This window comes from Chionomys nivalis, chromosome 4, assembly GCF_950005125.1.
Source record: "Chionomys nivalis chromosome 4, mChiNiv1.1, whole genome shotgun sequence".
Taxonomy (NCBI): Eukaryota; Metazoa; Chordata; class Mammalia; order Rodentia; family Cricetidae; genus Chionomys; species Chionomys nivalis.
Genome location: NC_080089.1, coordinates 57,362,892 through 57,380,133, shown reverse-complemented (window position 1 = coordinate 57,380,133; position 17,242 = coordinate 57,362,892). Strand labels below are relative to the sequence as shown.

At 49.7% G+C, this 17,242-nt stretch overlaps 1 protein-coding gene across 3 annotated transcripts; it reads right to left on the bottom strand.

Annotated features, from left to right (window-relative positions):
- Nucleotides 1-5,582: 5,582 nt before the first annotated feature.
- Stoml1 (stomatin like 1) lies at nt 5,583-17,035 on the bottom strand. Of its 3 annotated transcripts, none has more exons than XM_057768041.1 (7): nt 16,815-17,035; nt 15,396-15,502; nt 13,661-13,810; nt 13,221-13,424; nt 10,045-10,240; nt 9,479-9,697; nt 5,583-9,004 (listed from the first exon to the last, which is right to left on the bottom strand). In XM_057768041.1, the coding sequence occupies exons 1-7, from the start codon at nt 16,945-16,947 to the stop codon at nt 8,811-8,813; spliced, it is 1,203 nt and encodes a 400-aa protein (XP_057624024.1). In that variant the 5' UTR covers nt 16,948-17,035; the 3' UTR covers nt 5,583-8,810. The 3 variants fall into 3 exon arrangements, with proteins under 3 accessions (XP_057624024.1, XP_057624025.1, XP_057624026.1); XM_057768042.1 differs by having other exon boundaries at nt 9,479-9,694; XM_057768043.1 differs by having other exon boundaries at nt 16,937-17,035.
- Between the last annotated feature and the right edge of the window lie 207 nt (nt 17,036-17,242).

Genomic DNA, 17,242 nt, shown 5'->3' with positions numbered 1-17,242 from the left:
TCTTTGTTGTCTGTGTTCTCTGGGGTTGTGGACTGTAACCTGTTTTTTGTTGTTTTCTTTTGTTTTATGTCACTTATGTGTAAGTACATATTATATTTGCCTTTCTGGGTCTGGGTTACTTTACACAATATGGGTTTTTCTAGATCCATCCATTTGCCTGCAAATTTCAAGATGTCATTATTTTTTTAACTGCTAAGTAGTACTCCATTGTGTAAATGTACCACATTTTCTTTATCTATTCTTTGGTTGAGGGGCACCTAGGTTGTTTTCAGATTCTGGCTATGACAAACAATGATGCTATGAACATAGTTGAGCACATGTCCTTGTGGTATGATCGAGCATCCTATGGGTATATATCCAAAAGTGATATTGCTGGGTCTTGAGGTAGATTGTTTGCTAATTTTCAAAGTGGCTGTACAAGTTTGCATTCCAACCAGCAATGGAGGAGTGTTCCCCTTATACCACATCCTCTCCAGCACAAGCTGTTATCAGTCTTTTTGATCTTGGCCATTCTGACAGATGGAATCTCAGAGTTGTTTTGATCTGCATTTCTCTAATGGCTAAAGATGTTGAGCATTTCCTTAAGTGTCTTTCAGCCATTTGAAATTTGTCTGTTGAGAGTTTTCTGTTTAGATCTGTACCTCATTTTTTATTGGATTATTTGTTCTTTTGATGTCAAGTTTCTTGAGTTCTTTGTATATTTTGGAGATCAGTCATCTGTCTGTTGTGGGGTTGGTGAAGATCTTTTCCCATTCTGTAGGCTGTCATTTTGTCTTGCTGACCGTGTCCTTTGCTTTACAGAAGCTCTTCAGTCTCAGGAGGTCCCATTTATTAATTGTTGCTCTCAGTGTCTGTGCTACTGGGGTTATATTTAGAAAGTGTTTTTTTGTGACAATGCTTTCAAGTAAACTTCCCTCTTTCTCTTCTATGAGGTTCATTGAGGTTAGTTTTATGTTGAGGTCTTTGATCCATTTGGACTTGAGTTTTGTGCATAGTGATAAATATGGGTCTATTTGCATTCTTCTACATGTTGGTATTGTTATGCCAGCACCACTTGTTGAATATGCTTTCTTTTCTCCATTTTATATTTTTAGCTTCTTTGCATGACCGGGTGTTGACAGGCCCAATTTTGCCCAGGTTTTGTGCAGGTGTTGTGTGTTCAAGCATGCAAGAAGTCACGCCATGCCGAGAAATGATCATTTCACACCTCTCTTTACCCTTCCTCTAGCACTTACATTATTCCCACCCCTTCTTCCATGACAGTCCCTGAGTTCTGAGGGGGTGATACTAATGTTCCATGACCAGTCCTGAGTCCCTGCAGTCATTCCTGACCACTACAACAAGCATGCTTTCTGAACAAGCCGACAGCAACACAATTCTGTGGGCATAAGCAGTTATTTAGAGGGCACTGGACAGGCTAATAGGCACATGTCCTATTAGCAAAACATATTCCCCAGACACTGACATTTCTAATGCAGTTTATGAATGAATGAACGTGTGTGCACTGGATATGTTTAAGAACATCAACTGCTTTTTATGGAGTGCTTAAAAGTGTGCCAGGCCCCGTGCTGTCCTTTCATCTGTAATGCAGTCTTATTCTTTTTTATTGTTACCTTTTACATTCATGCTTATGTGTGGGAGAATGTGGGAGAATGTGGGCACCAGGTGCATGCAGAACCCACAGAGGCCAGAAGAGGGCATCAGAACTCCGGCAATACGAGGCAATTCGCAGTTGTGGGTGCTGGGAACCAAAGCCAGATCCTGCCCAAGGGCAGTAAGCACTCTTTAACTTCTGAGTCACTTTCATTCCAGCCTTTTTTAAGAAAGGGTTTCACTATATAACGATGACTGGCCTGGAACTTGCTATGTAGACCAGGGTGGCCTCAAACTCACAGAGATCCACCTGACTCTGCCTCCCAAGAGTGTTGGAATTAAAGACGTGTATCACCATAGCCTGCCTCATTTTTATTTTTTATGGCTTTGCCATGGGGAGGTCATCAGGATCACATATTTATGATCAGATAAGGAGGTCCCCTCCATGGGCATGCAAAGAGCCCTTGACGGTCTCAGGAACCCACATAAATGCTTAAAACCTAAGATAAATGCTTGCTTGTAAAGAGGAAAAACTAAAGAATAACACAAATTCATCAATATTTAATCAAATGTTTATAAGATGTCTCCATTATTAATGGATGTCATTAATTTCATGTCAGCTTCTTTCATTATTAAATGTAGCAGTCATATGAGTTGCATTATACTTGAAAATGATTTGTAGGGTTAGAAGATATTTAACTCTGTGAACACATCAGGAATGAAAGCCGTGTTTGAGGAGGCTGAGACCTGCTCTTAGCTGGATCATTCCCATAGAAAAACCTACAAAACTCACACTGTATTATCTCAAATATGTTACACTTGATGTAGAAATCCTCATTTTTAATGTTCATAAACATGGGGAAATGATCTTTGATATAATTAGCCCACCTCACAAATTTAATCCAAAAACCTGATTAACTAAAGTCAGTTTCTTCTCACTAACTCCTCGCTTCTCCTTCTGCCCTCAGCCCCAGCAAACCCACCCAGGCCCAGGTGCCCAGGTATAGCAGAGATGTTTTTCGTTATGAAGATGGGGAGTGGCCAGGCCAGGTGAACTCTCCTGGGTACCCACATTTTCCCTCACTATCCCCAGAACCTTTCCCACCCTGCAAGCCTTGTCTGGAAGAAAATCCTTTTGTTCTCCAAGCACCACCAGATGGCGCCACACACTGCAGACTGCTTACTTTCCTTTGTCATCAGATCAGGAGGCAGAAGGCAGGGAGACCTCTGGGAGTCCCTCCCTAGCTTTTCCTGTTCTAGGTGACTCTGACCCCTCTAGGGTGACTAGCAGGCTTTGTTTGCATCTTGGTGACAAGCCTAGTGGTTTGGATACTACAGGGTCTAAAGTCAGCTTAGATGCTACAAGGCCAGTTTTCTTATTCTCAGCTCCAAGGTCAAAGTTAGGATACAGTCTAGGTTCGGAGAGAGACCTGTGACCCTGGAGGAGTGGTTCTCAACCTGTGGATCACATACCCTTTGGGGGTCTAACGACCCTTTCAGGGGATCACATAACAGATATCCTGTTTATCAGATATTTACATCATGATTATTGATAGGAGCAAAATTACAGTTATGGAGAAAATAATGTTATGGTTGGGGGGTCACAACATGAAGAACTGTATTAAGCCCCGCAGCACCGGGACACTATCTTCTCTTCTCTGTCTGTTCCCGTCATCTTCCTCCTCCATTGTTCTTCTGTGCTACCTCAGTATTTCTGTCTTCCTTGCTTTTTTCCTCAACAAACCAAATCAATCTCTTGCATACGTCTACACATGGGGGGCACATTTGTGAGGGTGCACGTGCATGTGAAGTGGACACTGACTCTCTTCCTAAATCTGTCTCCACTGTATTTACCGAGGCAGGTATTTCACTGAGCGGAGTTCGTCAGTCCCGGCTTGTCTAGGGATCCCGTTTCTGGAGTAACAGGTCTTCTCCACCCACACACGCCCTGGAGACTCAAATTCCAGTCCTCACGATTGTCTGGCAGAAACCATCCACTAGGCCGTCTCTCAGTCACAAGATTTCCTCTTATTCAGTCAGCTGACTTTCAAAGCCAGCTGCTGGTATCCATTATATGACAGGCACGGCCTGTCTGGAATGCAATGAAGAATTAGGAATAAAGGAGGCAGTCAGGTGTGGTGGCACATGCCGATATATCCAGCATTTGAGATGTTGAGACAGAAGATCCATGAGGCCAAGGCCAGCTTGGGCTACATAGGAAGACCCTGTCTCAAACAAAGCTGGGGGGTGACTGTGGGATGTTCTTCTGAATATGTGTTGCTTTTATTGGTTGATGAATAAAGGTGTTTCAGCCAGTGGCTTAGCAGAGTAAAGCCAGAAGGGAAATCCGAACAGAGATGCAGAGAGAGAGTAGCCAGAGTCAAGGAGATGCCATGTAAGCTGACGAAGGAGACAGATGCCAGAACCTGACCAATAGGCCACAGTCTCGTGGTGATACAGATTAATAGAAATGGGTTAAGATGCAAGAGTTACTTAATAAGAAGCATGAGCTAATAGGCCAAACAGTGTTGTAATTAATATGGTTTCTGTGTGATTATTCGGGTAAGGGTGGCTGGGAACGAACTAGCAGCCTCCTACTCCAGGGTGGGGGTAACGCTTGGGCATGTGGTGAACACCTGTAGTACTCTGCAGTGGGAATGAACCTATAAACTTGAGGCAGCTTAGGCTACAGGGCAAGGTCTACAACAATAATAATCACCACCATCATATAACAACCCTTCTGGGAGCATGACAAGACCCTGTGGAGGAATTCAAAGGGGTGGAGCACATTAGGGACAATCTTCACAGCATTTCTCCTCAATCCTTAACAAATTTACTATTATAATAGTTTAAGTGCATAGGCTTTTTTCTTTGTTTGCAAGTATGTCTGTGCCATATGCATGCTTGGTGCCTGATGTCATAAGAGAGTGTCAGATCCACAAGCCTGGAGTTACAGTTGTGAGCGGCCATGTAGGTGCTGAGTATTAACCTCAGTCCTCTGGAAGAGGAGCCATGGCTCTTAAGCTCTGGGCCTTCTCTCCAGCCCTCTTTTTTTTTTTTTTTTGTTTTGTTTTGTTTTGAACCATGTGGATATATCAGCTATCGTGATGGTTTGAATGAGAACACCCCCATAGGCTCATATATTTGACTACTTAGCCCCCATTTGGTGGAACTGTTTGAGAAGGGTTAGAAGGAGTGGCCTTGGTGGAGAAGGTGTGACACTGTGGGTAGGCCACCATGCCTCATGTCTCTCTCTTCCTCCTACTTGCTGATAAGCTGCTCAACTGCTGGGAAGCATATTGAGTTATAAGCCAGGTGGGGCTATGAGCCCAGTCTTGTCACAACACACACACACACACACACACACACACACACACACACACAGAGAGAGAGAGAGAGAGAGAGAGAGAGAGAGAGAGAGAGAGAGAGTAAAATGACACCAAAATACCACATTAGGCACACAATAACAGCTACTCTTTCTAGCTCAGTACAGGGATACAGTAGGTACACAGTAACAGCTACTCTTTCTAGCTCAGCACAGGGATACAGTAGGCACATAATAACAGCTACTATTTCTAGCTCAGCACAGGGATACAGTAGGCACATAATAAAAGCTACTCTTTCTGGCTCCTCAAAAATCCCTCACAGAGCCCTCATATGTCAGTTCCACCTCCTCAGACTGGAGGTGTCAGCCTGTCTCTTCCTTTTGAGCTCTAACAGGGGTGTCCTCTTGTCCTGTCTCTCCCTCTTTAGGTGGCAGTCTCAGGGAAGGTTCTGACAGACCCTTTAGGTGTTTCTGTATCCCCTCCCCTGTGAACTGCCCAGTTTGCCCTGTCTTCTGGCCCAGGGGCATTTGAGCCTGTGGGCTACATCTCTGCAGTACCGGCCACACACTCAGGATACACAAAGACAGCCACAGAAGTTCCCATTTCCTGGAACAGGAATGTTAATCAGAAGTTTATTTAAAAAAAAAAAAAAAAAAAGGTGTTTCAGTTTCAGTTCTCCTTAAGCCATGATCATCTTTCCTGGAACTGACTGCTCCTTCCTGGGAGGCAGTGCTGGCTGCCAAGGTTCTGTGGGTGAGGGATCATGGAAGGAGGCCTGGGTTCCCGTGTGAGCAGCCCTTCAGGGCACTGGCAGGTGAATGCTCACAGGTAGCTAATGGCCCAGTGGGTATAGTGGAATGGAAAAGAAGGGCTCCCCGTTCACTGCTGCTCTATTCATAATAGCCACAAATCGGAAACAACCTAGATGTCCCTCAAGAGAGGAATCGATAAAGAAAACGTGGTACATTTATACAATGGAGTATTACTCAGTTTTTTTTAAATGACATCAAGATATTTGCAGGCAAACAGAACTAGAAAAAATAAATAATTCTGAGTAAAGTAACCCAAACCAAGAAAGATAGATATGGTATGCACTCACTTATATCTGGACATTAGTTTACATAAATAATAACCAGGCTACAATCCAGAGAGGAAAGGCATACAGAGACTTGGGGTGGGAATATATGGATCTCCCTGGTGGGGGGGGATGAAGCAGTAGGTGGGGGGAGGAGAAATCGGGAGGACCAGTGAGAAGGGACGGGGGATGGGGTTGAGAGAGGGAAAGAAGGGAAAGACAGAACTGAGGGCATTTGAGGGGTGGTATGGAAACTGCGGGGACTTCCTATAGTATATGAGGAGACCCTGGGGAAGTCTAAACAACGAGGGATACAGAATGGAAACTGCGGGGACTTCCTATAGTATATGAGGAGACCCTGGGGAAGTCTAAACAACGAGGGATACAGAGCGCCCATTGGCCACCTCGTGTCACCAAACGAAGTTTGCAGCGCCAGGACTGGGTTTCACCCAACTGAGTTGTGACCAAGAAGGTCCCATGGAAATTCCCAAGCAATCCAGGCTATTGCCAAGACAATAGGTTGCTCTCCGTAAACTGGCAGCAAGGCCCCACTGCTAAAGACAACACAACTCACTGAACAAGGAGGGGTTGAGCTAGTGCCTACAACTCCCGAAGTTCTGAGGTCTATGACCTAGAAAGGTACCAACCCAACTACAAAACCTTGATCTACAAACGTCGCATATGTAGGGCAACGGTGACACAAACTGTGTGGGTCTAACAGCTGATGTCTGACGTGACCTAAGGCCTACTCCATGAGATGGAACATTGCTTGGGTGGCCAGGAACCAGAGTCCAGATAACTTACAGACCTATGGTAAAACCAAATACTACTGGTCTAAAAAAAGTAACAATAAAATAACTCCTAATGGCACTCCACTGTACTCATATGTCAGTGTCTTGCTCAGCCATCATCAGAGAGGCTTCCTCCTGCAGCAGATGGGAATACAGAGACCCACAGCTGGACAGTGTGCAGAGACAGACCTTGGAACACACAGCTCTAAGTGAGATGTCTCCACCAAATCATCCCCCTCAGAGCTAAGGGGACCCTACAGAAAGGGCAGGAGTTGGGGAGACAGAGGACACCAGGAGAACAAGGCCCTCGAAAACAACTGAGCAAAGCTCACAGGCACTCAGGCTGAAGCAGGAGGCACACGGGGCCCCAGTTTATGCTACAGCCATCAGTCTAGGACTTGCATAGGACTCCTGAGTGTGGGAACAAGTGGGTCTCCAATTCTTTTGCCTTCTCTTGGTGTTCTTTTTTTTTTCCTGTTGGCTTGGCTTATCCAACTTAGATATAATGATTTGGTTTTACCTTAACATATTTTATTTTGTTAAAAAAATAAATTCTAATTGTTTAAAAAACATAAAGTGACATTAGCTGCCTACTTGGGAAAAAGAAAGAAAAGAATGGTTCCTCAATAGCTAAGGGAGCTCGACAGGAGGGAAAGACTCTAAGGGGCACTGGGTAGCTAGCAGGGCCTAGAGAGGGGCTTTGGAACACAGCCTCAGTGAGAAAGCCTCAAGATGGTCCCTACTGTCTGTGGGACCCACACTAGCTCTGAGGGCCCAGACCAGGTGGAGAACCTATAGCAATACAAGACAGCATCTGGCACCAGAAAAGACAAAGGGACACACTGTAGGGTACCAGTCTAAGGGCCCAGGAGGAAGGACTGGCACTGGCAGCAGACAAGCTGAGGGTGTGTGATTTGGTTTTCTCTACAATCCCCTCTAGAATGTTACATTCACTTCTTAGTCGTGAGCTGAGGCTCTACCAGTGGAGCAGAAGCCAGATGAGCCAACAGCCAGGCCGCAAGCTGTATCTCCCTCATCAGCCAGGGAAGCAGCTCCGCACCTGAACATGTTAAAAGCCCCTCACCTTGCTCTCCAGTAAGTTAGTTTTTGTACTCATGCCCTACTTCCCTGGTAAATCTGTTCCCTTGCTATAAAAAGAGACAGAGAGCAACCCACAGTCACCTCCTCCTGACGTTCAGGGCTCTTCCCAGAAGGAAGAGCTTCAAATGCTCTGAGAGCCTGTGTCAGTCTCTAGCCTTGGCTCTTGGCAGGGCATAGGGCCTTATGGACCTTGCTTGCCCCACTGCGCCCCACAGCCAGCTGCGCTTCTCCAATGCACACTGTAAATGCCACATTTATTTGTCAGAGGCTCTCAAGCCTCTAGTAAGCACAGAATAGCAGGGCTCTCCCACATGCTGCCCTGAGCCAGCTCCTTAAGCATGCACGATGGAGCTGGTGGACAAGACCAGGTGTCCTCGGGAGCAGGCCCCCAAGAAACAACTCTCCTCTGTCCATGCCCTCCCCTCCTAGCCTGTTCTGGCCTGTCAATAGAAAAGAGGGGCAGCCTGGCTCCACTGCAGCAACCCCTTCTTGGGGGCCTGCCCTCCCCGCTTTTCCCTACTCTCTGATCTCCCTGGATGTCAGAGCCATGATCCATGTGCTCTGGTCCTTCCCATGGGTGACATACAGGCTGCTTCTGTGCCTCTTGTCTCTCCAGTCAAGTTATCAGCTGGGCAGGGCAGGCCAGGCTCTGTCCTCACTCCGTAGCAAGCTCAGGACTAGGCACTTGGCTGGGGATCAATGGAGCACAGGCCTGTCCAGAGAACCACACAGGTTCAAGTGCAGGACACCTGACTCAGCGCTGACCAGCAACAGTTACCTCCCAGCCTTCTGGGCTCCTGGCTGGGCCGGAAACACCTTCAGGCTTCAATTTTCTGCCGCCCAGACCAATGCCTCCTATCCCAAGAGGCTCCTCTGGCTTGGCATCAGGTTCACAGTTAGGTCATGGGTGGACAACCAGCGCTGCTACTTCAAGGCCTTAAGGACAGCCTCCAGCTTCATGACCACAGCTAGGTCACCCTTCACCTTGAGCCGCCCACTCATGTAGGCCCCCAGGGGCCGCAGTTCCCTGCACAGCAAGGCCTGCAGGTCCGCCTCAGCCATCTCCACCACCACATCAGGGATGCCATCAGGTGCTCCATGTCCCACTCTGCCTTGTCCTGTGGGGAGGTAGCATTGGCATCAGTAAGAGGATACCATGTGGGGAGGAGAGGTAGCATATCCCACTGGGAACAGCGCTGGTTAGCTCAAGTTCTAGAACTGGGGGTGTGGCCTAGACTCAACCCCACCCTCCAGACACACAGTGGGAGTAGGCAGGCTCTAATACAGTGGCTTCAGACTTTACTGACTGTAACTGCTTGTTGCTTCTGTTTGCAAATTTATGAAGAGAATGATAATCTTGACAAGTAGGGCACTCAGTGCAGAGCCTGGGATGCAGCAGGCCTGCTGTCTGAGTCTGAGGCTCCTGGCTACCCGACTGAGCTGTCCTGCCAATCACAGGGAAACCAAAGCCCCGGCTGTCATTATGGGTGCATTCCAATCAGATGGGAGGAGCAGCGGATGGTCTTTAAAGGACCAGGGGAGAGGGCACAAGCATCTGAGTGGGAAGGGAAGGATGGAGGGGACGGCCACACCTGCAGTGAGGTCCAGGAAGTAGATACTCTGGGTGCCGCTAGGCAAGATGACGTTGAACTGATAGCAGGCCCCAACCTGGCTAACCAGTGCCTCTGACAGGAAGGGTTGCAGGGCAGTGAGAAGCCCCTCAGCCACGGGCTGCTTTGAGCTGGGCTCATCCCCAGTCCCAGCATGAGAGGCAGGCAGCTCCACTTCACTTATCATTTCCAAGGTGTCTACTGGGTCGGGAGGGAGACAGAACAGGTCAGTGTACTGCGAAGGTCGGCATCACCCCGCCCCTTTGTGAAGCTGCTTCTTCCGGCCCCTCATGCTCTGTACAGTTATACCCTCTCCTAAGCCGCTTCTAGGTTCCCAGCCAACATCCCCAGCCATGTCAAAGCGACTCTGGCCTGCAGCACCACCTCCTTCCAGCTCCATGCAGGACTACAGCTTCTTCCCAGAGGTACTAGGGCCTCTACACACTTGCATACTGGGCTCTTCTCCAGGCCCCCACTCCAGTCGCTAAACAAAAGAGACTAGAAGAAAAACTGCTATTAAGATAGTGGGTGAGCACTCGACTCCTTACCTGGTCCTGGGGGTGGAGCACCTCCTACCACTGAGCTCATGCTTCCCCCCAGCAAGTGGAAGGCCAACTGCTGGAGGGTACTGTCCAGGTTGGGCACAGCTGGGCTGTCTTGGGGTGGCTGTAGCACAGCCTCCACTGCTAGCTCTACACGGTCTACCTCCAGGCCCCAAGCTCTGGTCACATCATTGATCTCCAGCTGAGGGCGGTGAGGGAAGAGATGGGAGTCATTAGATAAGGCTTCCCTGAACAACTCTGGACAACTCACTATAGCCACATATGGACATGGATGGAGGTCCCATATCCATACTGGAGAAGCTCCCAGATAGGAATCCAGCAAGAAAAGCCAGCTGCATGGTTAGACAAGAGCTGAGTCGGGGAGGGAGGTGTGAACTCTAAGTAGAAGCAGAGACCTTCTCAGCAAACCCCAAATGGAAGAGTCTACAAAGTTCCACTTAGATTCTCAAGTATGGAGTGGGCTCTGGTGAGAACTCAGGGTCCCAGGCAGCCTCTTCCTGCTCTGCTGGATTTGCTCACAGGTGACAAGGAATCCCAGAGAGGAGTTTATACACAGGAGGATGCCAACCAAGCAGACTCCCTTTTGGAAAAGATACTCTTGGTGTTGTGTAGGCACTACACTGAGGGTTGGGAGTGGAGGAGTGGTTTCATACTGCAGGTAAGAGATGAGGGGGGCTTGGCAGGGGTATGGTAAGGTGAGGGGTTGGGGCAGGGGGTATGGTGAGGGGGGTTAGGAGGGCTGGACAGGGGTGTGGTGAGGTGATTAGGGGTCTGGGCAGGGTGTAGTGAGGTGAGGGGTCTGGGCAGGGTGTGGTGAGGGGATTAGGGGTCTGGGCAGGGGTGTGGTGAGGTGATTAGGGGTCTGGGCAGGGTGTGGTGAGGTGAGGGGTCTGGGCAGGGTGTGATGAGGGGATTAGGGGTCTGGGCAGGGGTGTGGTGAGGGGATTAGGGGTCCGGGCAGGGGACGAGGAGGGCTGGGGGGCAGTGGTAAGACAGAAGCAGAAGGGAGGCCTGCCTTGCAAACCCTGCCAGGTCCCAGCAGGCACAGGAGAGGGAAACAGGCTGTGCAATGGATACGGATGGCACAGGGTTGGGGAAGGCAGGCTCCTGGGGTCATGATGGCTTTCACGTAGAGAGGACACATAAGGGACGAAGGGGAGGGATAACAACTATTCTCGTAGTTGTTAGTTCAAGGTGTCTGTGGATGGTTTTGTAAGTTTCCAAAGGATAAAGGGGAGCAAGGTGCATAAACATAAGACTGGAGCATATTGCTGTGAGCCCTGGAGCTCTGCCCGGAGGCGGGAGGCAGAAAGAAATGAGAAGGCCCACGAAAAAATCCTGGACTCTGTAGGGCAGGAGACCACGCAGGGCTGGGGGCTGTGAGGGGGTCTGGTGGAAAGATCCAAAGGAGACTGTAGCTACTAGGTGCAATAGGGGAAGGGCTGAGAAACACCTACTGGTCAGACCAGAGAGAGGTCACTGGTGACAGCCAGAGCTATCGCCTAAATCTGAGCAAAGTTCACACTAAGGATGAAGGGAGAGGAACAGAACCTTCTGGAAGAAAGTGAAGAAGGGATGAGAGCTTGAGGAAGGAACCCCTGGGATCCTTGGGAGAGAGATGGGATCAGGCAGGGCCCAGTATAGGGAAGCAGGAAGCAGGAAGCACAGTGAAGCAGAGATGCAGAGGGTATGAAGGTTCTGCCTGAAGTCTCTCCTGAGAGTAAAGAGGCAGGGTGGGCAGAGAGCAAGGGGTGGGGGCCGCAGGAGGGCAGCAGGGCAGAGAGCAAGGGGTGGGGGCTGCAGGAGGGCAGTGGAGGGTTAAGAAGCTGTTGGCCAAAATGCAACTGGGGAAGAGGCTGAGAAGTAGCAGTTAAGGAAGAGGTGGGAGGGGAGTTCACAACCCTGCAGAGGGGAAAAGGGAAGTGGAAAATGCACACTTGTTTGAACAGAACTGGAGAGACACATAAGGCAGCTCCTGAGAGTTCCTTTGAGCTCAACTCTACCAGGAGATGTAGACAGGCTCTGGGCAATGGACCCTAAGAGACGCTCACATCCGGCATGAACTTCTTCCAAACTGCTCCTCTCATGTCAAAGCAGTACAACGTTAAGATCAATTTTATCTTCCCAAAGATGATTTATAACAGGATGTGCTTGCATGAAGAAAGTCTGGTAGCGGCGTGCTACCTGAGTTGTGTAGAACGAACACTGCATTGTGGGCAGGAGCAGATGGTCTAATTCTGATCCAGAAGTGCCCTTTACCATGAATGGTTCTCAGAACCAGCTGGAATAATTTCTGGGCCTTAATGCCTCTCCTCTATTAAAACGGCAAATACTGGCCTCTCACAGTGAAAATGAGAAGCTGAGATGCTGTTTGGCAGGTACAAGTACTCTGTAAGCCATAAAATGCTGCGCCTGGGGCCGGGGGCTCGGTGTTAGAATGTTTGTCTAGCATGTCCACAGCCCTGGGTTCCATCCTCAACTGGCATTGCCACAAAACAACCAAACAACCACTGTGCCTTGAGGGCCGCTGTTTGGTAGGAATTTCATTCTGCCCCAGTGGGGGGTCATGGTGATGTGGGCAAACACTAGGCCACACAGGAGGAGAGGAAGCACAAGTTGGGTATGGGAGGGACAGACCACTGCACATGTAATAGACAGGAAAGAAGACAAATTCTAGTGTACATAATTTTTCATACATGTAGAGCTGGGGACAGGAGACAGACTCAGGAGCCCCGAGTCTCTGTTCTGTTCTAAACAAGAGGATAAGCTCTAAATGAAAATGCTTGTGCAGGAGTCCCAAGCACGTGGCTGCACCCAGAGAGCCCTGCTTCCCTCACCCACCAGATCAGAAACTGCAGAGGGCCCAAGGTGCAGGGCTGTGGTCACAGAAGCAGTGGAGGGGAAGCCTCAGCAGCCAGAGACAGGGCCAAGGATTTCCACTAGAGCACTTCTTTTCAGGACACGTGTGCTCCAGTGTGTGACCCAGGTCACCTCTGCCTCTCCACGTGGGGCCTCACCCAATTCTTTTCAGGTGGTAATAATGTTGGGACATATAGTGAGCCAAGACCCAGAGTAACTCTGTCCTTGTTCAAAGTGAGCTGGCAGAGAGGGCCAGGCCCCGCTGCCAGACCCGGAGCCGCACCTCGTGAGAAGCCACGTACCAGGAGTTGGTCACCGATCTTGAGCCTCTCCATCTGGATCTCCTGCAATGGCCTCCTGAGTAGGGCCTTGGTCATGGCGTTGTGGGCGGTCATTCGGGTAGCTGTGTTTAAGTCCTTCACAGCCATCACGGAGAGCACTGGGTCCCAGATGCGAAACTGGACATCAGCTCCCACAGATAACACAGCCCCATCCTTAGAGGCCAACTGTTTCAGAAGACCATGATAGAGATAACATTAAAAGGGCCAGGGGCTACTGGGGGGCGGGTGTCAAACTCACTGAGACTACCCAGCTTGACCCACTTGCCTGGCAGCTAGCTCCTTAAAGACTAAATGGTACCTCAAGAAAGTGGAGTCAGGTGTGGCTCAAAGCCCAGGTATACTCCAAATTCACCATGTATGACCACATTCACTCTGTGCAGGGCAGATGAGAAGACCCTCACCTTGCAAGGAGGAACATTGAAGGCTCGGGTCCTTAGATCCACCCTCTGGAAGGAGTCAATGAAGGGTAGGAGAAGAACCATGCCAGGACCCTGGGGGGTTCGGATCCGGCCCAGTCGAAACACGATCATCCTCTCATAGGTGGGTACGATCTGTTCATGATGGCAGAAGAAAGGGTTTGGAAGTGGTTAGCCTAGGCTGGCCAATGTCAATTGCCAGACCCCCCTCTGCCCTCCTCACTTCACCCTGCCAGTCTAATATCCTTGGTGTGTAGGGTATGTGTGAAGGCCAGAAGCAAACCTGGACCACTTCCTATTTTCCTTTTTCTCTGTCATGAGGTGAAGGAATTCCTATGGTACACGGTAATGCTCTGCTCGAACACACACTGGGTCAAGACAGAAAGGGCGGACACTCCTGAAGCCGAGGGCCAAAGTGAGCCCGCCTCTCAACTGTCTCCAAAGGCTATGCTATCACAGCGACAAAAAGACCACAACACTTAGCTGTGCTTAGATGAGAGAGCCGAGGCTCGCAGACATGCTCGGTGATCACACAGTCCCTTGAAGGAAAGGGCCATGGTCTGAACGCTGTTCTCAGTAATGGGCCATGTCTTAATCACCACAAGTACTGACTTGACCCAGAGAAGCTTTACCTCTGTGGCCTGAAGCTAATCATGACTCATGACTCTTGGATTCGTTGGGGAAAAGGCTTGGCGCTCTAACAAATGCCCCAAGCAAACAGCTTCACCACCTTCAGATCCCTGTAGACCCTCAAAAAATAGTTAAATCTAAATTGAGAACTAAAGGCAAGAGAGCCCTGCATCCATGGTCATAGGGCATTTGTTTACGCGGTACTGTAGAAGTAGGATCTGGGTTCAACTCAGGGCTCCCTTCTAGACCACACAAACACAGAAGCTTTCTAGAGACATCACTGCCAAGGCCATGCAAAGAGAAAGGCCTGCCTGGGCTTCACCAGGAGCTACAAGGGGTGGAACTCAATTACAGCGGTACCTCTCATCCTTTCCCATAAGTACTACCACTTCTGTAAAATGAGGCCTGAGTTCCCGGGCAAGCTGTGTGCTTTTCTTCAAATGGACCTGAGCAAAAGGGAGGATGACTTGGCAAAGTCGTGCGTCTAGATTCCAGGCCTCAGAAAACCCATTTCTCCTCCTTACTGGCTCCCAAGGCCCTCAGCTTATTCATCTGAAGGATGGCAACTGTCCTGGTTTCCCCTGTAGCTGTCATAGACACTGATCAAAAGAAACGTGGGGAGAAGAGTTTATTTGCCATACAGGCTACAGACCTTCACTGAGGGAAGCTAAAGCAGGAAACTGGGGGCAGAACTGAAGCTGAGACCTTGGGGGAATAACGGAATGACGGTTACTGGCTTTCCCCGCCTCCCCTGCTTGCTCAACTAGCTCAGGCCCAACTATCTAGAGATGGTATCACACGGAACTGGGCCCTCCTACACTACTCAGCAATCAAAATGCCCCCAAAGACAAGGCCACTGACCCATTTGATGGAGGTAATAATCCCTCAATCGAGGTCTCTCTTCATAGGCATGTCAAGTTGAGAACTTGACAGGATCAGCCTTCAGAAATTAAACAACCCAGCCTTGCTTGTTTCATAGAGGTGGTGATAACATTTAGAGGCAAGGGCCCAAATATGGGGAACCCAGTCATCAAAACCCAAAGCTTTCACTGTGTCTCCCAACTCCCCAACAGCATTCAGTCGGCCTTACCTTCAGAGCAAACCAGCCAGAAATGGGGAAGGTGAGCAGCAGCAACAAGAACCCCAGGAAACTGATGAGGCCATGGCAGAGACAGGAGGGCCAGCTCTCAGGTGCATCTGGGGACAAACGAGCAGAAGCAACCAGACTACCAGCTGGGCCTGACAGGGCCACTTCAAGTACAGTGTCCCCAGAGTCTGGGGTCATGTGTACGTCTTGCCTGACTTCTGCTCAGAGGCTTCCCGAAGCTAGTTAGGGACCACACATCATAACTAACTGAACTCAAGTGCAACACCCCACACAAGACTTTACTCTCCTAGGTAAGAGCCAGTGAACCACAATCCGTGTGATTTTTGCTGGACAGAGCAGGGATCAGCCACCCCTTGTCTAATGTGTATTGCCCACCCAATCCTGGAAGAGAACACTCAGGCTGGTGGAACTAACACTGCGGGTGCTAACGCATTCCTCTTCTACCAGAAGCATGCTTTCGTGAGGTCCTTATGGGGAAAAGACTTCAGCTAAAAAGGATGAAACAGTCATTGTTCATCAACAAGAGTCACAGTGAGAATGAAGTGTCTCACTTCCACTTTACTACCCTAAAAAGATTAATGTATATTTCAATTCAAGCTGTTTGGAGGGAAGAGCTGGGCAGATGGAGCTAAGGACAAAGATTCTAAGCCCTGGAGAACCAAGAATCGAGAATGGGTGTTGAGCAGACAGCCACAGAATCTAGGGTGAGCTTGCTGTCTGCTCTCCTCCCAGCCCTAGACAAGGTGAAAAGAGACTGTTCTATCCTTCAGGGAGCCCCTGCCTGCAGGGCTTTCTAAATTCTGAACTCTGGCCTCTTCAGGAATTGACTCTTTGGTCAGCAGCAATTCTAAGAGCAGGAGGCAGAATAGTGGAATTTCATTCATCAATGGCAAATCGTTCAATGCGTTATCAACACAGGAGAACCACAGAGGGCCCAAATTCTCAAGGTCGGGCCAAAGAAGCCACAGAAGGCTCTGGAGCAAGAAAGAGGCAAAGCTTGCAGGCCTGCCGTTTTGTTCTGTACATCTTCACCAGTACCCAGGAGACACCTGGTCCCTGCGCTGCTACCCTTGGGTGATTCTTTTTCCATTTCTCTGCAGGTGTTTTTAGGCTGCTTGTGGCCTCCTCTGTCTAGGGTTCTGTTTTCTTTCTATGCATGACGGGCTATCCTGAAAATATGAACGTGAAAACCTGAGATTCGGGAAGATGGGGCTACGCTGGTTCCGAAGCTGCAGCTGGCGGCCCTAGAGGGGACAAAGCAGCAGCATCCCAACGCCTGGTCTGACACCCTCTCCACATCCTATTCCCTTCATGCTCCCTCCTCCTATAGGCAGGGAGGACAGGTCTGGGGGTACCGGCCAGTCCCTCTGCGGTCCGCAGTGCTGCTGGGCAGCCACTCACCGGCCCCCGGCCCCACGCCGGCCGGCTCTGGGGACAAGCACCCCTTCTGCGAACCCAAAAAGCCGAAACTCGACTGCTGGAAACGATCAAAATCCCCTAAGGGCAGCGCCCGGTAGCCTGACCTGCTGAACATGACTTCTGATCGGGTACACGCCCCGTGCCTCCACCGGGTGCCGGCCCTGCCCAGCCCGCGTCGGCTCCGCCCCACCTCGCCTCGCCTCGCCTCCACTGCTTCCGGCTTCACTTGCGTCGCCAAGGACAGTGGTTGTGCAGCATCAGGAAGCTGACCGGGTCCGCACCTGCCGTACCACAGCGCCCCCTGTGCTGGGAGGACTGAACTGCGGTCGCTGTTTGGGGACAAGGACTTGGTGCTAAACTAGAGCTTCTTGAAGGGTCCCAGTGTCCTCTTTTCTGATCTTTTACCTGGC